This window comes from Malurus melanocephalus, unplaced genomic scaffold (genome assembly GCF_030028575.1).
Source record: "Malurus melanocephalus ecotype Western Australia unplaced genomic scaffold, MMel_1.1 scaffold_59, whole genome shotgun sequence".
In the NCBI taxonomy this organism is placed as follows: Eukaryota; Metazoa; Chordata; class Aves; order Passeriformes; family Maluridae; genus Malurus; species Malurus melanocephalus.
Window position 1 is genome coordinate 1,015,457 of NW_026623291.1, and position 23,109 is coordinate 1,038,565.

The 23,109-nt window shown below is 63.0% G+C and overlaps 1 protein-coding gene across 3 annotated transcripts in view; it reads right to left on the reverse strand.

Annotated features, from left to right (window-relative positions):
- Nucleotides 1–3,283: 3,283 nt before the first annotated feature.
- The window catches only part of SLC12A5 (solute carrier family 12 member 5), a 27,148-nt gene continuing 7,322 nt past the window's right edge, over nt 3,284–23,109 (reverse strand). For 2 of the 3 annotated variants that reach the window (XM_057365922.1, XM_057365925.1), the window contains exons 2-26: nt 16,968–17,062; nt 16,605–16,736; nt 16,245–16,391; nt 15,503–15,557; nt 14,506–14,636; nt 14,136–14,377; nt 13,848–14,059; nt 11,919–12,086; nt 10,875–10,973; nt 10,645–10,702; nt 9,809–9,983; nt 8,795–8,913; nt 8,406–8,504; nt 8,197–8,316; nt 7,921–8,025; nt 7,664–7,832; nt 6,593–6,788; nt 6,344–6,513; nt 6,132–6,263; nt 5,839–5,946; nt 5,545–5,667; nt 5,278–5,465; nt 4,922–4,936; nt 4,302–4,435; nt 3,284–3,804 (exon numbers count right to left, since the gene is read on the reverse strand). In XM_057365922.1, coding sequence (XP_057221905.1) covers nt 3,713–3,804; nt 4,302–4,435; nt 4,922–4,936; nt 5,278–5,465; nt 5,545–5,667; nt 5,839–5,946; nt 6,132–6,263; nt 6,344–6,513; nt 6,593–6,788; nt 7,664–7,832; nt 7,921–8,025; nt 8,197–8,316; nt 8,406–8,504; nt 8,795–8,913; nt 9,809–9,983; nt 10,645–10,702; nt 10,875–10,973; nt 11,919–12,086; nt 13,848–14,059; nt 14,136–14,377; nt 14,506–14,636; nt 15,503–15,557; nt 16,245–16,391; nt 16,605–16,736; nt 16,968–17,062 — 3,284 coding nt within the window. In that variant the 3' untranslated portion in view covers nt 3,284–3,712. The remainder of the gene's footprint in view (nt 3,805–4,301; nt 4,436–4,921; nt 4,937–5,277; nt 5,466–5,544; nt 5,668–5,838; nt 5,947–6,131; nt 6,264–6,343; nt 6,514–6,592; nt 6,789–7,663; nt 7,833–7,920; nt 8,026–8,196; nt 8,317–8,405; nt 8,505–8,794; nt 8,914–9,808; nt 9,984–10,644; nt 10,703–10,874; nt 10,974–11,918; nt 12,087–13,847; nt 14,060–14,135; nt 14,378–14,505; nt 14,637–15,502; nt 15,558–16,244; nt 16,392–16,604; nt 16,737–16,967; nt 17,063–23,109) is intronic. The other variant, XM_057365924.1, reaches the window with a different exon arrangement.

Below are 23,109 nucleotides of genomic sequence, written 5' to 3' on the forward strand. Positions count from 1 at the left end.
GCATGTCTACCAGAGGAGGACACTGTCTTCACCACGGTGGAGGGGCAGAAGGGTGCTCCATGGGGAAACTGAACACTCACAGAGGCCAAACGTGCAGGGCTGGGTTTGTAAACTAACATGCAGTGCTGTCTGCTAAAACTGGCCCTCTCCAGCCGATGGCGATGGAGGTGCTGTGGAAACCAGCTCCTGTCTTGCCACAGCCAAACTGCCTGGCAGGGGTGTGAGATCAGCCCTGACTCTGTCCAGAGCTGTGCCCCTGCTCTTGCTGGAAGATGGGGAAGGGGAACGCCTTTTTTCAGCAGCAGTGATGGAAAGGACTGGCCTTCCTGCTCCCTGGGGGAGCTGGGACCATGGCTTTGCCGTCAGGGTGGAGTTGGTGCTGAGGGGAATGGGATTCACTGGTGATGCTGAGGGGGTGAAGCAAACCTGTCAGAAGTGTGCCCTGTTTGTTCTCACCGCTGTTCTGCAAACGTCATTCCTGGCTGCCCTGTACCTGCAGCCAACACAGGAGCCTCTCAYCTGCCGCTGCGAGGGTGGGTGCTGTGTGTGGCCTCGGCTGTGCAAAACCTGCCTCTGCCTTCTGCCCTGCACCGTGTGCCAGGGCAGGAGGGGACCATTCTCACTGCCTCAGGCCCACCAGCACAGGGGGCAGCAGTCAAGCTGCAATTAGAGAACGACTGCAGGGAGCAAGTGGCATCTTGTGAAGAGGAGCTGGCAAGCACTCGAGGCCCGACAACACGGTGCTAACACATGAGCTGTGTGGGTAGGCTGCTGTGCCTCCCCCGCTGCTGCCATAGTGCTTGAAATAATTTTGGGAGGCTGGAAACAGCACGTGAGCTTGTGTGTGGTGATACAGGGCCAGCTCCAAGGGGCAGAGTAGCTAGCCCCTGGCAAATCCTGGTTCCCATGGGCTACCCTTCCCAAAACTAAAGAACTTTACACTTGCAGACCTCTACCTGCTCTTCCCAGAGCTCACAGGCTGTTGGCAGGACTGGAGAGTGCTGCACCATTCACCAGCCCTGAGCTCTTGTGCTGAATCCAGGTCTCAGCTCAGCCTGACAGTCCCCCTGTAAACACTGAGCTCACTAYGCCTATGGGACCAGCTTCCACAGCAACGTCTGTGACACGGACCTGCAGCGACATAGGCAGCCGTGCTACCCTGGCAGAAACTCTGGCTGTGACTGGGACTGCTCCTGGAGAGAAGGGAGGCACTTCGGGAGTGATGGAAATGTAGGAGCAAGGTATGAGCAGGCACAGATGTGCAGCTGGGGCTTGGTTTTGGTCTAGGAGTGTGTCCAAGTATACCTTAAAGCCAAAAAAAAAATCCAACATCAAAAAACCCACTGCTTTTTATCCAAGCACCCCCAAATAGCTTTGGCCTGGACCTGGAGTAGAGGAGCTCTGCAGAGGGAGCAGGGGCTGGAGTGGCCAGYACAGGGGGGTATTCCTTTTCTCAGGAAGGCAGGAGCCAAGGTCAGCAGGGAGTCAGGTGGGCAGGGAGCTGGGACCAGTCAGGGCTGCCCGTGCCAGGCAGGAGGCAGCTGCTGCCTGGATGGACACCCTCAGGGATGCTGTAGCAGCACTTGCTCCCTCTGCACCTGCTGCAGTACAAGGCAGCACTGGAGAGAGTGTCTGGAGGGGTTGAGGAGGTGAGTGCTTCAGCACAGGGGCTCAGCTCTGGCCAGGGACAAAGCGCTGCCCAGGGCTCAGGCTGGCACAAAGCCGCCAGCGCTGCCGGGAGAGGGCAACTCTTAGCAGGCTGCACTTTGAGTGGAAGCTCAAATCTGCTGTGAAACAAATTCAGAAAAGTCTGTGACTTCTTTTCCCTGAAAACTCTTAAGAAGCTAAATTGAGAAGAGAATGAACCTGCGACCTGGCCCTTTCCCAGGGGCTGCTGGTGGCCGGGGAAGGCTGCAGCCTCCACCACCATTCTGGAGCACTCGGTGCAATGGATGGGCTCCTGGTTTGTGCAGGAGCAGCCCGGCTCAGCTCCCCGTCCCTGCGGCCTGGTGCTAGCAGAGCCCTGCATCTCTCAGAATAGATATAGATCTCTATATATAGACTTCATCTGGTTCTATTAACATAAATATGATCACTTTAAAAATACACGTACTGTATTATGTACACTATGTACATGGGGCTGGGGTGGGCGCCAGCGGCACCCTGCTGCCCTCGCACCGCTTCCTGCGTGGTTCCTGGAACCGTTCACATTTGTTAAAAGCGCCTCAGTTTCTCTTCTGTGAGAGATGCTGGGGGGAAGGGGGAGACGGGGGGACGGCGATGGGGGCGACCCTGCAGCTGTTGCCAAGAGGTGTTTGATTTGCCCCGGAGGGCTCTGCTGCCCGTGCGGGGGCTGACGGCTGTGGCCTGGCTGCCCTGGCCAGCCGGGTGAGAGAGTTTCATGATGTTGGGGGGCGGTGGGACCCCTACAGCCCCCACCTCACTGTGAGGTCTTGCTGGTCAGATCAGCAAACAGCCTTTGCATATGTTAAAAATACACACAGATCCAGACTGTCCTACAGCCCCCAGCAGCMTCTGCGACTGCCTGGGGCCGGGGCCAGGGCTGGGTTAGCAGCGAAGCCCTGGGGAGCAGCAGGGAGTGCAGCGGGCAAGGGGGACCCAGACACATGTGCAGGTGCTGGGCCAGCCGGGCTGGCTGGTGCTGGGCCCTGAGAGCCCCCAGTGCAATGCGGCGGGGGAGCAGAGTGGGGGTCCGGGACACCCCTGTGCCAGGCCAAGAGCAGGCCCTGGAGCCTTCGGGGTCCCCAGCACCCGCGCGGCTCCAGCGGCCGGAGAGAGGCCCCGGCTCACGCTGTACAGGCAGGGCCTCTGCGCGGCCCCCGACACCGCAGCTCCACACCGCGACTKCTGCGCAAACACCCGGAAAGCCTCGGGGAAAAGAGAGCCTGGAGTCAGCCGGGGGGACAGGGAGCACCCCCAGCCACGCCAGGTCAGGGCTCCCGCTCTCACRGCCTAGCTATGCTCCAGCACCTGTCCCCTCACAACCGCCCGCCACCCTCTGCCCCCTCCAAACCAGCGTGCTGCATCTCCACAAGCTCAGCCCTCCAGAAACGACGGTGCCGAGGCAGCGGCGAGGTGGGGCTGTCCAGGCCCGTGGCGGTGAGGGGCAGCGGGGGTTCGGCGCTGTGCGAGGCAGCCCCGGGCGCTGCTGGAGGCGGGGAGAGGAGCGTCCGGAGAGGGGAGCGTGAGGGGGCTCTCTCTTCTGCCAGCGCCCGCAGGGAGGCACGGCGGGGCACAGGGCACGGGGCACGGGGCACGGGCGCATCCAGCCGAGTCTGTGCAGGAGTAGCAGCACGGTGGGGCCAAGGTCCGTCTCGGCACAGCCGCCCTCCTGCCCGGCCAGGGGCTGCAGCGGCAGTGCTGGGGCTGGCGGCGGGGCTGGCCCTGCCAGGGCGGGCGGTGGCGGCAGCGCGGAGCTCTGGTGCTCAGTCCGCGGTTCACTGTATATATTTATATATAAACAAGGACAGCAGTGCTGYGGTGTTGCAATGAGGAACAGCTGCTCTGGTGCTGGATGCTCCCGGAAGATCTGGTGCTGCAGTTCGAATGGAGAGATCAGGGGCACGGCCAAAGCCAGGTGAAGGTTCTGCGCACCGGCTGCCATCCGGCCTTCCCTCCTCCCCTCCGGGAGCACGGTGCAAAGGGGTGGCGGGGCTCTCAGTGTGCAGACAAACCTCTCTCGCGCCATCTTTCAGGAGTAGATGGTGATGACCTCCCGGCCCCCACCACGCACCAGGAGCACTCGGTCCAGATGCTCCGTCAGCACCTCCAGGAACTCCATGTCTGCACAGCTGTCAAGGAGGACAAACTCCACACTGGAACATGGGGACAGCGCTGTACCATCCCTGCCCAACTCCAGCTGAGCCTACAGCACTGACACACCAGCACCACAGCCAGGGGCTCTATGGGGTCAGTCCCAAGCCATGGGGGCAGGGGAGCCCACCCATGCTGGTGGTGTTTGATGGGGATGGTGGCTGAGCCAGCAGATGGCTGAGCCCCACAAATGTCTACCCAGGCCCCTGTCATGTGCCATTGCACTCATGGGTGCAGGTGCAATGTCAAGTGGCCCCAACACCCAACCTGTGTGGGAGGGACAGGCTGGTGCCAATGACAGCTGCTGGAGCCAGTCAGGAGCAGGAGGTGGGGAGGGGTCCAGTCTCAGGAACTAGACCTGTGCCTCTCAGCACTCACCTAAAAGACCACCCAGCTTTGGGGAAGACATGGACCCTGGTTCCCCCAGAGTACAGGGCTCTTGACAACAGGCCCCACAGAAAGGATACAGTTCTCATCCCCTTTCCGGTTACGGGGAGGCCCTGGCATGTTCAACAGGACTAGCTTGGCGTCCTGGGACTTCTTCACAATCACCTCATTGAGCTTCACAGCCGTGTGCATCCTCCGCACGTTGGACTGGTTCCTGTGGGTGACAGCACCTGTGAGCATGGTCAGCCTCCAGCCCCACACCAGGCCCAAAGGGCCACAGGGTACACTGGCATCCTTTACCAGGCACAGCGTGGGTGAYTCTGAGCCTGCATCAGTGGCCATGAGCCACAGGGCCACACACAGTGCCCACAACCATGGCTGCCCAGGGCCAGGCCGTGTGGGAGTGAGTGGAGACAGCACAAGTGGCACGGTGGGTGCCTGAGCTCAGGCTTGCAGGGAGCTGCTGGCAGCATAACAGGGCAGACAAGGAGCGTGCCGTGCGGGCAGAGCACGGTGCACAGGGCTGGCAGCCACAGCCCCTGTGCGCTGCCCGGGTGAACTGTCTGGCACTGCAGCTGTCACGGCTCACTGAGCCGCCCTCCTGCACGGGGCAGCCCTGATGGCTCCCATCACGCTGCCCCATGAACACAACCCAGCTCCCTCCGCCCCAGCCCCGGCACCCAGCCAAACCCAAACTTACAGGTTCTCCCACTCCCTGCCAGGAGCGTGATGGGGTCGGAGACACAAAGAGAAAGAGAGAGAGAGAGAGAGAGACAAGTGGTGAACACCAGGTGTGCACCCCCCCTCCCTGCAGCACACACAGCCCGGGCACCCCATCCCTTGCCAGGACAGTTCTGCACAGGGACCCCTCTCCTCTTCCTCCCAGCCCCTCCGCAGGGGCACACTCAGAGCACCCAGGCTGCCTGACCACTCCTCAGGGCAAAGATCAAGCTGGTGCTGCTGAGGCCCTGCCTGCRCCTGCCTGGCTGGGGCRGCCAGGGACAGCCAGGGACACAGGGCATGGGCAGGACAAGGTGACAGCATGGGGGGCCRTACGGCTTCATGTTGAAGAAGTCCTTGATGCCCTCAGGGCTGACAGGGCTCTTGCTCTTGTTCTTYTCAGCAACAGACTTCTCCTTGGTCCAGGTGAGATGCACCTTCTCAGGGGCTGCCTCCACCTCATCACCAGGGGAYTGGGAGCTGCTGGAGAAGGTGGTGGCATTCTTGTCGTGGATTAGTTGGACCTATAGACAGAAGAGGGAAATGGTAGGCAGGGGCTGGGGCCAACTGCGTGCCAGACTCTGTTTTGGTACAACACCTCACCTCCTCCTCCGGCTTCTCCTCTCCATCAGCAGCCTGCTCCTCGGGGACATTCAGGCGCAGGCGCGTGTTGGCCGGGTTCTTGCGCCGGATGGAGCCACGGGACTCATCMGTGATGCTCTGGATCTGTGTGGGAGGGGTCAGCCAGTGTAGGGCACAAGGAGGGCTTGCCTGAGCAGAGCCCAGCCTGAAGCCCAGCTCCCCAGCAGGACAAGTACACCCAGCTGCAGGGCAGCTCGGTTGGCATCAGAGCCTACACAGGGGTCAGAGCCCACCCAGCCTGTCCTGCAGCCTCACCTCCCGCTCCCGCTCATTCTTGGTGAGGTGCATTTGTTTGAGAATCTGGGAACGTTGCTCCATCACCAGTGTCTTCTCATAGGTGTAGGCAGAGATGTCACTCTCATGCTGTGGAGGGAACAGGAGGAATTTGGATCAGGGTAAGCTGTACCGACTGCTCCCAGCATGGYCCAGCATGTCCCCATGGTGCTGTGTCCACTTCATGGTGCTGTGTCCCTCCCATGTCAGGGTCTCTCTGGCTCTCCCGTGCACAGCATCCCTGACTGCAGCATGTGCCCCATCCCAGTCCTCACCATCTCCACCACCTCCACCTCTGCGGTGATGCGCAGGTGGTACAGGAACGTGGTAAGGTCCTTCTTCATCTGGATGCTGTTGTCATCCATCTGCGCCACCGTGAAGATGCGCATCTTGCACTTACGCCACACCTGCAAGGGAGGGAGGAGGCTTGGACTCAGCTCGACAGGAATGGCCCAGCCCCAGCCCTGCACTGCAGGGCCCAGCTTACCTTGTGCTGCCGCAGGAGGAAGGGCAGCARCATCAGCATCCCTCCATCATGGACAATCCACCAGACATCGATGTGGCCCTCCGAGAACCGCTCCTGGTTGCCCGGAAACATGGCAACATTCTTGGCCACCAGCAAGGCCAGGTGCCCAGCTGTGGTCTCTCGCACCAGCTCTGGGAGGGGAAGGGCCACGTCAGCCAGGGCAGCTTGCAGCCCCCCAACCCAGCAGCGCCCACCCTCCACAGTGCCTACCAATGAAGTTCCTCCAGGTCTGGTGGTCCTCCTTCTGGCGCCAGCTGCGGGGCCAGCCYACCAGCACTGTGTTATGCTGCAGCCCTCCCAGCCCACTGGACTGTATGAGGTGGGACATGCCATCCCGCAGGTTAGAGGAGATCACCACCTGACAAAAGCCCTTCACCTTCTCCGCTTCCATCAGGCGCCGGATGGACTGCAAGGGAGAGAGAAGTCAGAGATCCCAGGGCKGAGGGACAGGCACAGATCACAGGCACAGCAGCCTCCATGCCCAGCAGTGGTCCAGTCCTGGCCAGATGAGGTGCAGGGTATAGGGTGTGAGGTACAGGGTGCAGACTGCGGGGTACAGGGTACAGAATGTGGGGTGCAGAGAATGGGGCACAGGTCTGTGAGGTGCAGGGTGCAGGGTGTGGGGTGCAGGYTCCTGCAGGGTGCCTGGGTCTCTGTGTCCCACAGCAGGCCGGTGGCTCTGGGCCAGGGGGTGATGCCCAGTGGTGCACAGAGCTGGCACACGGCTCTGCACCGTGCAGAGCAGAGGGCGTCTTTGTGCCAGGGCTCTGACGGGCGGTGGAGCAGCAATTAGAGTTATTTACTCAGAGAAATTATAACATGTCTGCATGGGAGAGAAACTGTTTGCTTCCGAGGGCTTAATCTCATTAATGTGCTGCCCCGCGGGTGCTGGGGGTGGGGAGCACTCTCACTCTGGCAGGGAAAGCTCAGCTCCCACCCTGCCTGGCACCAGGGCCACAGACACTGTAGGGAGGCTGTGGGATCTGCTCAACCCAGCAGCACAGCAGCCCCTGGCTGGGCCCCATGCTGTGTTGTGATGTCCCATGCTATACCAAGTCCTGCAGCATTTGGCCAAGACTGGGACCAGTGTTTGGCTGGTGCCAGCCCCTCTGGTGTCACCAGTGAAACATGGAGTYCTCAGGCTATGCCTGATGCCAATCCAAGGCTCTCCAGGCCGTCCAAGCCACCAGTCCTGGCCACAGGACAGAAACAACCCTGGACACCTGGGGACCAGGAGGACCTGCTGCTGGCACAGCCCGTCCTGCTGCAAACAGCTCTCACCTCCTCGGCCCTCTGCGCCTGTGGGTGGTTGTCCAGGAAGGTCCCTTCTAACACAGAGGCCACAATAGTGAGGCCTTTGCCAGCCTTGAGCTGTGACGTGAAGGACAGGAGCTGCGGGTGCACCACATTCTGCTCCTGGTCCCCGCGGACCAGGACCAGCAGCTGCGGCCTGGAAAGAGAGTCCTGCAGTCAGTGCCCGCACCCAGCTGGTCCCTGCCCAAGCACCCTCAGATCCCCATCTCCCTGCCCAGCCTTACCTCCAGTTCTTGGTGTGTGGTGGCCCTTCCTCCAACCGCAGCAGGGCATAGCGGGCTGCGCTCAGGGACAGGCCCCGGATCCCATCACCCCAYTCCTTCTCCGCCCTGCAGAAACCAGCAGCACATGAGGGATGCCCGTGGCTCTGGCCACAGAACAMCACACTGATAGCCCGGGGTGTCCTGGACAAGAAGCCCTGGGGAGCTAAGCAGCCACATTGAGAGGCTGTATGGCCATGGGGGGCTGGCCAGGACCTGCAATGCCATGGTCATCCTTACCCGCGGTATTCGATGTATTTGTAGATGAGGCCAGCGATCAGCATGGCCACCAGTGCGTAGTACCAGGAGCAGATGAACATCAGCGCCAGGCAGAGGCTCATGCCAAGGAAGGACAGGGTCCTGCAGAGAGCACAGTGCTGTCAGCATGCCCTGGGATCCCACACTGGGGTGTCCTGGGGGGGTCCCTGTCCCCATCCCATCCAGCTCACCAGTGATAGTATCGGAAGCGGGGCCGCCARTTGGGCGTCCGCAGCAGCGTCTGCACTGCACAGGCCAGGTTGACAAACATGTAGCACATGAGGAAGAACCTGCAGGAGAGAGTATGGGGCTGAGTGGRTGCACTGTGAGGGACTGGGGTCTCCACACCTCCTGACCCCAGGCCAATGCTGCAGCAAGCCCCACTGATGGACAGAGAAGCAGTGCTGCAAAAWAACCAAGCCTCAATGCTGGCCAAGATGGGACACTGGTGTACCTGCAGGGCCCCCCTCTTCCCAGACAAGGGCCAGGGCAACAGGTGCATCCCCCCACCCTGAGGAGCAGAGACCCACACGTGCCACCCGCTGCTTGTGAAGGTGCGGGTGGACAGCACGCTGCCTACATGGAGAGGATGGGAGCCACCTCGTCCAGGGAGGCGATCAGGATCCCGATCTCGCAGATGCAGGCTGTGAGCAGCAGGGCCCATGTCGGCTCCCCATTGGCTTTGCCATGGCCGAAGACCTGGAAGCAGGGGGAGAGGGGTGCATCAGGCTCTGCAGTGCCCTGTAGCCCTGGGCAAGGGTACTCAGTGCAGCCTGATGAGGTTGGACCCTCCCATATACCCAGCCGTGGCGGGTCAGGGCCTGGGAGCACTGGGTGCCATGAGCTGGCACATGTCCCATGCTGGATCCTGCCAGGGCAGCAGTCCCAGCGCTGGCAGGACGGGCTCCTGCTGACAGTACAGTCCCGTTCCCGGCAGATCCCGTGGCTCTCCCYACACCCAGCACAGCAGCCCCTGTACCCATGTACACCCACCAGGCTCACAGCCTGGTCGCAGCCAGTGCAGGGTCGGGCACCCTGTGCCTGGGATGGACACGGTGCCCAGGGAGAGTGGGGACTGCCCAAACTAAGCCATTAGATACTGTGGAAGGAGACAAGGGAACGCGGGGTGGGGCGGGGACGGGGCCGGGGCCRGGGGCGCGTGTCCGGACGCATTAGAGGGTGCGGGCGGCGCAAGCGAGAGCTCGGCTGGGGCTGGCAAGGAGAAGGAGGGAGGATAAAATTAGCCCGCTCTTCCCTGGGGGGAGCTGTCGGGTTGGATTTGGAGAGATGAGGTTGTGGGAACGCGTCTTCAGAGAGCAGATAAAATATGAAGCGGCACGGCAGCGGGGGGGAGGGGATCCTGACCTTTCCCGACACTCTCCTCCCACYGATACCGCAGCCAGAGCCGCCACGGCCGCCCGCCACCACGGCCACCCACCGGGGCCGGCGGGATGAGGGCAGGGAAGCGGCGCTGCTCCGGCAGCGACGGTGCCGGGAGGAGGCAGCGGGGTCCCCACCGGTCCCTCGTGCTGGTGGGATSGTCAGCCACAGCAGGCACTCAGTGTGGGCAGCACCGCACTCAGGGGATACCTACYCTGAGGAAGGGTACGATCCCATCCCTGGAGATGGCTTGCAGGAGGCGGGGAGCTCCGGTGAGACTCTGCAACCCAGCCCCACAGGTGGAGAAGAACGAGCCGATGACAATGACCCAYGGGGACGGCCACGCCAGGGTGCCAACCACCAGGTTCCCATTGACAGCCTCACCAAACCTGCAGGGCATCAGCATCACCTGTGGTTSCATCCCATGACTGAGCCCCGAAATCACCAGCACCACCGTGCCACAACCCAGCCCCCGACAATGACACCACCTTGAGGGGATGTGACACACCRGAGAAGGGCCCACCCCTCCAAGGGGTGAACATGGGAGCAGGGTCAGAGGTTGCCAGGGGTCTGTCCTCATCCCTGTATGCGTAAGTGTGGCCAAGGACAAAGGGAGGTGTGGGACAGGACTCCCTGTCCCCGTGCCAGGGGGGCTGATGATGATGCATGCAGTTGGATCCTGTTTGTGTTGGTGCTGGCGACCCAGAAGTGTCACCTGCCGCATGCGGTGAAYGGGGCTGCCCCAGATAGGCAAGAGCACAGGCAGCCCTGCTTGTTGACAAACAAGTGGCTGCCTGCAGCCCCAGAGCAGGAGGAATGCAGCAAAACATGGATGATTGGGGTTCACACRTGCCCCCAGTGTCTGTTACAAGCTCCAGCCCCCTTGCCCGTTGACACCCACACACCCTCCAATGCCACCATGTCTGCCCAGTGTGTCCTGGTTACAGCCTCCCCCACACCTCTGCCCACCCCTGGGGCTGCCTCTGCCCCAGYTGGTTCCAGGGGATGCCAGACTCTCCCCATTGCCCCCTATGGCCTTGGGACACTCACTTGTCACGCAGGACGACCCCCTCRATGCATGCTCCAAAGAGGACAACGGAGCTGATATCTGCCAGGTGGTCAAGGAGAAACCAGGAGGATGCAGAGTCCTGCCTACCCAGCCAGTGGGGTGCCGGGCCCATGTCCCAGCCCAGCAGAGCACCTGACCAGATCAGCCCTGCAGAGTTAGCCCACCCRTCCTCAGCCCCACAGCCCAGGCTYGGGCAAGGCRTGAAGGATACAGACTGCAGAGGTGGTGGCAATGGCCAGGATGGTGCCCGTGGGGATSGACTTCTGGGCATCTCGCAGGTCTCCAGAGCGGTTGGAGCCAGCCATGATGCCTGGGGAAAGATGGGACAGTGTCAGAGGAGCAGAGCTACAGCCCAATAGCTGTCCCAGATGCCCTCATGCCAGGCACCACATGAGCCCTGGGCACATCAGGCCATACTCGGTGTATGCCAGGATGGGGAGCAGACATGATGAGCTGTGGAAAAGGCGCTTGGGGCCCCCGGCCTGCTCTTCTCATCCCCCCAGTACTTMCCCCCCTACCCCAAACCACAGTCTGAGGCCACTTAAGGATTAGGCTCAAAAGCTCTCAAGTGCCTTGTCTCATTAGCCCTTAATGAGCTCAAGCAGGGACGGTGACTGCCGCAGGGGCAGCGACAGGGTCCAGCCCCGACTCTGCTCTGGGAGGGCAGGAGGTCACGCAGGGACACGGCCACGCCTGCACCGGCGGGTCCAACATCCCTCCAGCCCAAGGGATGACCCGTGCTCCGGCCGCAGCAGCAGCAGCCAGGGCAGGACCCCACAACCCGCGGCAGCGGGGGACAGGCGTCCTGCAGAAACCGGGACCTGCTGGTGAATGGGCAGCGGGAGGACGKGCAGCAGAGGCTGAGCGACCGCCAGGGACCCCACAGCGCCGGACCCTCCGTCGCTCGCCATGCCCGGGGCAGCCCAGGGGGGTCTCGCCGGCCCTGGCCGCGGCGGAGCTGCAGGGGAGCCCCGGCGGCTGCGCCCCGTCGGCTCCGCAGCGGCACTGGGGCGGGGGGGCTCCTCTGCCCCCGGGGAGCTAAAAATACCCAAGCGGCGGGACGTCAGCGYGCACCGGGCGGCACCGTCAGATCTGGAGCGCGGGCGGCTGCGGGGGAGGCGATGGCGACCAGCCACCCCCGCGCCGCCGCTGTCACCGCCGCACCCACCGCGGGCGGGGGTGGCACACGTGGGGCCCCGCGGAGCACGTGTCCCGAGTGCCCGCGGCACGGAGCCCAGCCGCCGGCGACTCCCACCTGTGACTGAGGGGAAGTAGATGCCGACGAGCAGGGTGAAGTAGGACGTCATGTCGCTGAAGACGTAGGGCTGGTCCATATCCACTGGGGTGTCGGGGGAGCTCACTGAGGGCAGCCCCCGCTTCTCCACGATTACGCCCTTGGTCAGGTATGAGCTCCAGAGGTTCTCTGTGAGGAGACGAGAGGCCGGGCAGTGCTGCCGGCAYGTGATGCCCACAAGCCCCCATACTCAGCACAGCATTCCCACCCCACAGGGATGGAGCTGGGGGCTGTCTTGTTCTGCCTCCCCTTCCCCGGCCTCACTGAGCAGCCGGCACTGCCAGCAGACGGGACCACGGGCATCCAGAGGGTGAGGGACTGGCCTGRCAGCACAGGTGGGCAACCAGAGCAGGTCTGTGCTGCTGCTGGCAGCGTCCCCACCAGATACTGGAGCAGCTGACATGGGATTGCAGTAGCAAATAATTAAGAGGGTAATATAATTAATGCTGATCAACACAGGTTTAAGGGAAGTGGATCGTGTCAAAGTAACTTGATAATGTTTTTGATGGGATTACGAGTGCGGGGCTGATGTAACAGGCTTAGTGTCCCTCCGCGTGCTGCCTTGGCCGCAGATCGCAGGGAGAAACTGGAGCAGTGGAGAGCAGCCAGCACCGGGCAGGGCAGGCAAAGGCAACTGCCCTCGGCATGTCATTGCCAGGGGGCTGCTGAGAGGGGCAAGGGGACGCACAGGGACCAGCCCTCAGCCCCCACAATGAGCCACAGCAGTTCTGGCTGCTCTCAGGTGACAGATGGGGCTGGCAACCCCTATTGACCTCGTCTGTCTCATCCTCCCAGAAACGTGTGTTCCTCCTCAGAGGGAGACCCCTCACTTGGGGCACAGCAATCCCCAGTCATCTCTGACAGGGCCAAACTGTGCCACCCATCTCAAGATGATGCTGGCCTGGTTGCCCTCCCCACCAGCCACCCCAGAGTGGGGTCCTGGCTCTGTCCTGATGCCCCCAATGCGGGAGTGTTTGCTGCCTGTAGCCCTAAGAGAGACCAGCTGAGTAGGTGGGGGACTGTCCCCCCTCCCCAGCAGCACCACGGCCAGCAGGAGCAGGTTTCACCCAGCAGCCAGAAACTCCTCATCTGACCCGAAAGACCTCAGAGTGAGACTCCATCAGGAGGCTCCCAGACACCGTGCGAATGCGCTCCACTAACCACGGTCACAGCTGCAGCCCTGAGCACCACGTGCTTAGCCAAGTCTGAGCTCACATTCCTGTGTCCACACAGAATCCATGGCAGGGTGGCTGGGGCAGCCCCACAGCCGTCAGGAAGGACTGATCCTGCTCGTGGCTCTGCCGCTCTCCTGAGTCCTGACAACCACTCCAGCATGGGGGTCTGCACACACCCTCTGAATGTGGCACAGAGCATCAGCCTCTGCCACCCACTGCTGAGCGTGAGCACCTGGCAGATGTACCAGCATCTCCCGGAAAACAGGTCATAAGTGGCTCCTCCCAGCAAATTCACGCATCTTTCTGCGGTCCTGGCCACTCTCCCTCCCAGCACAGCYGTAGCCACAGCATCAGAGTGGCCCCGAGGGGTGATCACTTCTCTGAAAACCTCAGATCAATACCAGCTTTTCCAAARGCCAAGAGGAAGCAGAGGGAGGATTTATGTCTCCCCAGCCTCTGGGCATCATTCTGAGCCACCCCTCTGGCTGACACAGACTGCGTGCAGGTGGCTGCAGTGCCCTGCTCTGTCACCCRGTGCAGGAGGCTGTCCCTCTGCCTGGCACAGCGTGGGCCCCAGCAAGGAACACCCACATGCCCTCTCAGCCACACCCAGCACTGCCCCACCACAGCTCCCCTGCACTTCTTCTCCATGCTTCCATTCCCATGCCTTCATGCCCATGCCCATTTTCCCGTGCCTCTGTCCGCATGTGCTCACCTTGGATGAGGCCGCTGGCAGCACCAGGGATGCCCTCGATCTCAGTGACATTGTTCATGGTGAAATACTCATCACAGGTGGCATTGAGGAAGCGGGAGGTGCAGAAAAGCTCCCAGAGCTTGGAGCCAACTGTCTCGTTCCCCTCCACCACCATCTTGGTGCAGAGGTCAAAGCCGTGGCGTGAGAGGGTCCTGTTGCCCAGGAGGCAGATCCTGGGGGGACACAGACACTCAGCCATGCGCCTGCATGCCCCGACCCCGGTGCAGCCCTGGAGGACCCCACACTCACGGGAAGCTTGGTGGGTCGAAGGCCGATTTTATGACACCGGCATAGATGGCGAGGATGGAGAGGATGACACAGCCCAGGAAGACCAGGGCAAACTTGTTGACATACTTGACACCCACAAACACAACGGTGGCCATGCAGGTCAGCACACAGGTGCCATACACACGCATGTTGTTGAGCATTGCAGCCGCCTCCCCGCTGGCATCCTCAGCCTTGAAGATGGCCATGGCTGGGAAGATGTAGGCCTGGCAAAGAGTCATAGTATCACCACCTGGCTAACAGCCTGAAGAGGGGATGCCCAGGAAGGGTCCCTGAGGCCCCCTGCCCTGCCAGGAGCTGAGCCCTTGGCACTGCACAAGGAAAGACTACCTACCAGCAGGATTTCGATGGTACCCAGGATGTACATGGCACCGGCAAAGGTGGTGCCCAGGTAGAAACAGAGCCCCACAGCCCCACCAAACTCAGGTCCCAGGGAGCGTGAGATCATGTAGTAGGAGCCACCGGCTGTCAGAGAGAGAAAAAGTGGGTCCAAGCCAGACCCCAGTGACACCCTCCACCTATCCCAGCGGGCAGACTGGAGCCAGGGTAGCCATGGGCCCCTCCCCAGCACTGCAAGATGCAGTCCCGAGGGCATCAGAGCAGCGGGAGTGACCAAGTGGCAGAGTCATTCCCCAGGAGCCCAGCAGCCAGGTGCAATGGCCATGGGCACAGGCGTTCCCTGGACACCAGACAGGACCTGGAGCCYCAGGGACCTGGGCCATGCCCTGTTCCATCCTCCCAGAGGAGCCCTTAGAGCTGGGCTGCCAGGATCGATGGTCCCGCTGCGGCAGCAGGATGATAAATAGCTTTAATTACAGCCCGCGTTGGGCTGTCAGTGCCGTGCCCAGCCTGGCGCAGCTCACGGCTCCCCAGGGTTCTGCAAGGCTGGTGTGTTCTCGGGGAGGCAGCCAGGGCACCCCCCGGCCAGACCCCACCGTGCCGCCCGGGGGGCAGAGCCCACACACGGCAGTGTCCGTGTGTCCGGCRGTGGAGAGCCCACCCCAGCGCCCAGCCCGTGGCACTCAGCACTCCCTGCTCCCATCCTCCTGCCGGGTGTCTCCCGGCTCCCCGCGGCCTCGCCAGTCTGTCGGAGGGAGGAGCCGCTGCTGGCGGCTCTCGCTGCCATCTGCACCTCGCGGCTCTGGGGACGGGTGGCGGCTCCAGCGCTGCGCTCCCCCGGGCCGTGGGGATCCCGCGCGGGCTGGTGGCAGAAGGCTGGGGAGCGGCTGGCGGCCCCGGGGGATGCTCTTTGGGAAAAGCCCCTGCGGGCACCCCACCCCACCCAGCTGCCCGAACACGCGGCACAAGCGTGGACGTGGGWTTGACCCTACCTGGCACCACACCGTTGGTGGCGATGGCGCTCATGGAAATGGCCGTCAGCATCGTCTGCGGGAAGAAACACAGTGTGGGCAGCCGGCAGAGCTGGGCAGAGGGACAGGGGAGTGGAAGGGAGAGATGGGGGCATGCTAGGACATGGGCTCCCTGGGGCCACACTGAGATGTGCCACAGGGCAGGGATGCCCAGGGAGGATGGATGGATGGATGGATGGATGGATGGATGGATGGATGGATGGATGGATGGATGGATGGATGGATGGATGGGTGGATGGATGGATGGATGGATTATGGGTTGGCAGGCAGGGCTGTTTGCTGGCAGCAGAGCTAAGAGGGCTGAGTCCCTTGGAGGGGCTGGCAGCGCTGGGAGGGGGCCCAGGTGGCCCAGGATACTGGGCAAGGCCAACCTCCCCCGCCTCTGCCCTGGAGTGACTGTCCTGGTGAGGTGGCTCACTGCAGCACGGCTTGATGCCAGAGCAGGGGACCCCCGGCACATCCCCCACATGGCAGCTGTAATTCTGGGTCACCATTCGAGCGCTGTTGATTCCTCTGGGAAGCTGAAGGCTTCTCCTTGCTCTAAGTGGGGCAGGAGCTAGGGCAGGGGCAGAAGCTGGGGCAGGAGCAGAGCGGGGCATGGTGGGCTGGCAGCAAATGCATCTCTCCACAGTCCAGCCAGCCAGATGGGTGACCCCAGGCCATGGGCAAGGCCAGTGAAGGGTCATCTGGTTCCAAAACTCACGCAGGAGCAGCAGAGGAAGACCATGCAGAATGACTCCATGATGCCAGCAATCCCCACCACCCAGGTGAGACGCAGGAAGAGGATGACCCCGAAGATGTTCTGGAGGCAGGGCAGGTAGACACCCATGAAGGTGCCCATCCGTGGGGCCTGTTGAGGRAAGAGCAGTCATCAGGGCTCAGGAGTCTGGCTGGCAGAGGAGCAAGAGGTCTCACTCTTCCTGCAAAGCAGCCTGGGACCCAGGGTGAAACTGCCCCTGCTTGAGGCCAAGAGGTCCCCTGTTCCCAGGGCAGTCTGTGGCCCAGCACTGCACAGGCAAGGGCTGGAGAGAGAGGGAGGGTTACCTCCCTCCTAAGTCCTCACCTGCACCGGCTTCTTCTTGCCTCCATCATTGTTCTCAGCCTCCTCGTGCTCCCGGCTGCCCTGTGGCAGGTTGGTGTAATTGGCCAGTCCACTCAGCAGGGATGAGACCATAGGGCTCGTGTCCATCTCCTCCTGTGGAGACCAGAGCCCGAGTCATGAGGACAGTCCCTTRGGACACCAGCCAAGCCCAGGAGACCTCACCAGATGACACCCCACTGCCTGCCCCTCCTGAAATGGCTTTGGCAGTGTGGCAACCTTGGCCTGGGGCTCTGGCATGTCCCAGTGCCCAGGGTGCAGCTCAGGGACTATGGACAGGTGCCCAGCTTGGCCCCCTCCCGCTGCCCCACTGCCTTCATGCCCTACCTCGAAGAGGGCCATGTTCTTGCCATCGTACTCCTTGCCCTTCTCCAGGTCCGTGCTGTTGATGAAGGGGCTGCTCTCCTTGGGATTGCCATCGCCTGTGGAGACACCCCTGGGTCAGTTAGGCAGCCCCTGCCCCGCCCACACGTGCAGCACGTCCACCCCACACGGTCACCCCTGTGAGGGGTCTCTGCTGCCCATGGCTCCTGCAGGAGAGCTGCCAAGCCTGTGGGCACCGTTCTCACACCCAGTCCCTGCACAGGGACAGCACCCCAGCCACCAGCATCTCCTCCCACACCACCCACGGGCAGGGGCCGCGGTCCCCCAGAGCCACACGCTGCCCTGCCCGGCCGTGCTGACGCGCGGAGCCGCCRGAGCGCATCCACGCAGTGAGGCGAGCCAGTGGATGGGGGAACCCTCGGGCGGGACRGCCGGCAGCAATAACTCACGGCACGGGGTGCCCGCGGCTGAGCGCACTGGGACTGCCCGCAGCGCTGCGTCTGCAGGGGCACGATCTGACGGCTGCTCAGTGCCAGCACAGAGGGGATGGTCCCGGCACAGTGCCTGGGAGTGGGGASAGTGGCCAGGTGTCTGGTCCTGCTCCCAGACACGCACCATAGAAAGGGGGGCCACAGGGTGGGGAGGCATCCGGAGGTGCCACCACCGAGGGCAGGTGGTGCCCAGGGCAGTGGAGCCACCCATAGCAGAGCAGGGCCCACAGAGCTGCCAGGATGGGAGCCRTGGCCACTCACTGCATTAATGACCTAGTGCAGAAGAAACCTGGAGTTGGCTTAATAGTGACGAAAACAGTTGAGCTGCAGAGCAGCAGAAATAAATCAAGCTGGAAATGGAACAGCAGTGAGGATGGTGCTGCTGGAACAGCACAGCTCCAAGACAAGGCCCAGAGCACAGGGGGACTGGGGCGTGGGGACCAGGAGCCAAAGGACATAGTGCTGGGCAGAACAGCTGAGGGGGCAATGGCACCCATGGCATGAGGAACCCTGTGCAGCCAGGCTGGTCCCCAGCCCTTGGTGCGGGGAGAGGCTCCCTGCCACACACCCATCCCACTGCCACAGCCCTGCAGTCAGAGCCGTCACACTGCCAGTGGCCACCGCACCGCTGGGCAGGCTGCCCACATGGGCAGGGTCACAGACCAGCTCCACATTTTGGGGCCAGGGAGAGAACTGTCCCTTCCACCATCCTTCAACATGGAGCAAATGAGAGCCCCGGGGCAGTGGGATGGTGCCCCAGCAGTGCAGAGATGCACTCATGGTGGCAGCCCAAAGACAGACCCTGCGACAGTTTGGAGCATCCTGATCCTTTGCAGACCACCACACTCCTGCCAGTTGACTCATATTTGGGAACCTGGAAGCTCGCATGCAACAGTGATTCACCATCTGCAATTCCCTGGCAGACATGGCACTCCTGGCTGACCAGGAGCTGAAGCCCCAAGTGCCACAGGTGACACTGACCTGAGGGCTGGCCCCTCCAGCRTGGTCCAGCAGGGCAGCAGCATCCCTAAGGGTACAGCCAAACCCCAAGGCACAGCCTGCAAGCTCCTCCTGTGCAGAAGTGGCCATGGCAGTGGCACCGGGACACCCTGACCCACAGGTCCCACGAGCGTCTCTCTGGAGTCCCCTCGGACACACACCCAGCACCCCAGGCTGCACCACTGGCATGTGCCCTGCCCTGTATCTCCCATAAAGGGTCTCTGCATAGACCTCAAGTACTTCTTGCCCTCTGTTTGGTCTAAAGACCCAATTAACCCAGCTCCCATTAGGTAACAGCAATGGTGTGGGAWTGCACCCACCCACTCGCCACAGCTCTTGTCCACCTGCACCAGTTATGGGGACCACACTGATATGAAAGCACACCAATAGSACACCCTCCAGGCTAATGCTGTGGCCATCCCCAGTGTGGCGACACGAGGGTACAGGAGGAGGGGTGACTGGAGCCCACCACCCCCTTGGGGCTGGGTGTCACCGGGGGGCACGGGCAGCTTGGCAGGGAGATGTGCTTGAAACGCGGCAAGGCTCTGGGACCCCTCCGGGAGAACGGAGCCCGCGGGGGCCTCGCCTCACCGCCTGGTACCCAGCCGACGACATCACCGTGCAGGTTTCCATGGCAACGGCGAGCCACGGCCGCCTCGGCTCCCGCTCTTATGTAACGGCACAGGCAGCCGGACGCTGGCCCCGCATGGCACCCGCGCCCCGGCCCCCCGACGCCTGACGGATGGTGCAGCCGGACCCCCGGCCCCAGCCCACCGCCACCCCACGGGACTGGCCCTGCTCGGCTCCGCACGACAGGCGCCAGCARCACCCCGGGGTGCCCGCGCTCCAACCCATGGCACCACAACAGCACCCACAGCTCGCAGTCCCTCCACCCCCACCTCTGGCCAACGCTCCYCACGCTGCGGCCACGGCCCGTGCTGACATCACCCAGGCTGCTGGGGCTGGCCCGTGGCACAGGAGAGCCCCTCGCCCGGTGATGCTGCTGTGAGGACCGGCACTGGGAGMGGCCCCGGGCTGCTGAGCATGAGGATGCAGCGCGGTACGGGGAGACCCTCAGGCTMCCAGCCACACAGACTGGAAGGAGTTAAGCACCGGGRCGCAGGGTCCCAGGTGACAAAGCGCTCCTGCCTCTGCTCCTGCTCCTGCCGGAGACCATTTTGCCGCAGCGGGGCTGGTGCAGCCTCTCCTCGGGAGCTGCCACGGACCCGTGGTCTGAAGGCAGGGGCAGGCAGGGGCAACGCACCCGTCCCTCACCTGCCACCGCCGCGGCCAGCCCTGCCCGGCGGCACAAATGGGGCGCTGCCTCCCGGCCCTGGGGACGCGTGCGACACTGCCAGTGCCACCAGCGCCCACGGGCCTGCTCCTGGCCCGCTCCCCCAGCGCTGCCAGGACAGAGCAGCGCAGCGCCGGAGCGCTGGACGGGGCTGGCAGCACCAAGGCCAGCAGCCCAGCCGGGAGAGACGGTGTGAGCRGAGCAGAGCCGAGCCGTGCCAGGCTTCGATCCCGGAGCTCAGCCGCCCCCCTCCCCAGGGATCACTCAACATGAATCGGCCTTTTAATTTGCTGCGGCGGCTGGAAGGGCTGGCGGCGGGATCGCTGGCAGAAACCCGCAGCCCCGCCGTGGGCACCGCGCAGCCCCACTCTCGGCAGGACTTCCACCAATCTTCCCGCCCGGGGCAGCCATAGCCAGCCCGACAGCGCCGAAGGACAGCCACTGCACCCCCGGACTCCCCCAGGGCAGCGCTCAGGCAAAAGCACCAGCCACAATTTGATCTTCTAATGGCTTTTTACTTAGCCCTAAATTGGGTTGGGAAGCGTCATGTCCCTTATCCCAAATCCTCCCTAATCGCTTTACAAGGCGCAGGGCACCGAGCACTGGCTGGGGGAGCCCCAGCAGTCACCCCCCACGGGCTAATTAACCAGAGCTGCTGCCGGCGTTGCTACCTGGTCCTGCCAAACCACGGCCGGCCCGTCCCCTCCGCAGCATCCAGAGCMCGGTGAGCCCCAGTCGGGGACATCGGGCATTGGGGCTGCAGCACCGGCCGGGAGGTGCAGTGGGTGAGGGACGTGACGGGGATAGCCCGACCTCACAGCCGTCTACGCCGCCGTCTGTGCTCCTGCACAGGGCTGCCGACAGCTCCGGAATCCCCTGTGCCTCCCCCCAGTCCGGTGCTCCAGCCCCAGGGGCAGCAGCAGTGCCATGGCTGCTCACGGCAATAGGGATGCCCTGGGGCTCCTCTGGAGGCACACAGGACACCTTGACTTTTGCCACAGGACACCTGGACTCCCAGGGYTCTGCCTGCGGCAAGGGGCACCCCAGGGTGACCCCAGCAGCCCAGCGAGCACATGGGCAAGCACGTGGCCCTGGCTGATGTCCCCAGTGCTGCTGTTTTGCAGGGAGGCCACGCTGCTGTTCTGTCACCATCGGCTATCAAGGGGACTTGGCTGTACACCCACTGCCTGGCCCMGGGCTGTTGGCCTGGGGTGCCTAAGGCAGCTGGGGATGGCCAAGGTGTTCTTATGGCAGCGACATCTCTGCACCCACCCAGATTCTTTCTACCCTGCGCAAGGGTGCCTGACAGCTGCCGTGGGGAGGGTGACCCTTGGAGAGACCACACAGCCCTTGCAGCCCCACCGAGGCAGAGATCACTGGTGATCAAAGCAGCGCTGGCTCGTGCTGACAGTGTCACAGCAGASACAGCTCCGGCTGCAGCGTGGCAAGGGAATGGGGGGTGGTGGTTGGGGGTGGGATGATGGAGTGGGATGCTCCCCCCATCCAGGGCTGCACTTTCCTCCTCCAGCCAGCAAGCACACCCAGTGGCCTTTTGGGCTGGATTCCTTCACARCCTGACCCAAATTGGACCAACTGCTACTTCAGACCTATCCTCTTCCTTCCTAAACCCGGGATTATCCTCCCTTTGATCAGCCGGCCCTGCAGCGCAGGATTTCCAGCACAGGCGTTTTGGCTGGCTGCATTTAAACAGCTTCCCAGATTCTCCGACAGTCCAAGCCCTGCCGTGGAAATGGCTGTGGACACAAGTTCCGCCAAAGCTCCTGACCCTGACTCTGCCCTTCCCAGGCATCCTGGTGCCCCCGAGCTGGGTGCCGGCATGGCACCCTGCAGTGGGGCTGCGGCTGACATCCCAACACCCCAACCAGAGCAGTGCAAGCTGCACTGGACACTGCAGGCAGCAGCCCTGCCTGCTCCCCGATCCCACCATCTCCCCAGAGGGTCTGCGCCCGTCCAGCCCTTGTTGGGCTGTTTGGGCTGGAGCCTTTCCAGCCCTTGTCATGCGGCTCACACATGCTGCCCAGAGCAGAACCAGAGTGGGGACACTGCTGGCCTTTCTGACAAATATGGCCTAAGTGGCCCCCAGGGCTTCAGAGGTTTTGCTGGGCTTGGCAAGTTGCTGGACAGCCAGCACTGGAGCAGCCAGGACATGCAGAGGGAGCATGCAAAAGCTTTGCCACCCCCCAGGCTCTCCATGGTCCCTGAAGACCAGCCAGTGCTCGTGATGGRAGTTCAGCTGACCCTTGGTACAGGGGGACAACCCCCCCACCACAACCACCCTTGTCACGGGTGCAGGAAGCCCTGCTGAGCCCCTTCCTACAGACAATCCCTGCTCTCCCAAGCCCCCCAGACCCCTGCTTCCTGCAGCCCTTCACCCACCGTCCCACAGGGCACCATCTCGCCAGGCTCAGCTCCAGGGACAGTCTGCCCGGTCCATCTGTAGTGGCACCGTGTCCAGCCCTCCTGCCAGACCCCAGCATGGCAGAACCGCCTGCTGTCAAGCCGCCGGCACTGCCGCGATGGAAATCGGTGAATGGGAGAGATCCTGGTGCTGCAGAGGGCAAGGGGAGGGCAAGTGCCCAGGGAAGGGCACGGTCAGGGACCAGTGCGACAACCCCAGCCCGGCAAGGTGCCCCCAGAAGTCTCCTGCCAGCCCTGACCTTGAGCGGAGCCACAAATAAACAAGCAAATAAACAGACTGGGGTCGGCAGAGCAGAGGAATACACAGAGCCTGTCTGTGACTGTGCCCAGAGCCCCACTGTGGGCGTCTGAGAGCCCCACAACCACTCCCATAGCCAGCCATGTGCTCCCGGCTGGGGCTTTGGCACACCCTACAAGGGGACCTCGAGAGGGGACTTRGCGGGGTCTGAGAGGGTCAGAGGGGCAGTGCAAGTCCTCCTGGACACACACTGCAAAACCCTGGCTGCAGCCCATCMCTGTGCCCGGCAGGAACACCCACAAGAACAGGGCCTGTGCTGCCCGGCTGCCTGGTGCTGGACGCGGCCCCGGGGGGAACGGGGACCCTCACACAGCTCGGCGGTGTGGGTCAGGCCCAAGTGCCAGCAGTGACGGGGCTGTTGTGGGGCCGAGCGGCCCCTCGCCCGCAGCAGACAGCGGCCCTGCACCGGGGCTGCGCCAGAGCTGCAGCGGGACGGGGCACGGACCGGACCGGACCGGACCGTCTCGACTCGGTACGACAGGGCTCGCTTTGGCTCGGCTGGGCTCGCTTTGGCTCGGCTGGGCTCGGCCCCGGAGTAGGTGGTGCCGGGACGAGCGGCTCCTGCGGCCCCGGAGCAGGGCCCGGGTGGCCACTTCAGCACCGCGGACAGCGGCGGCGGCCCCG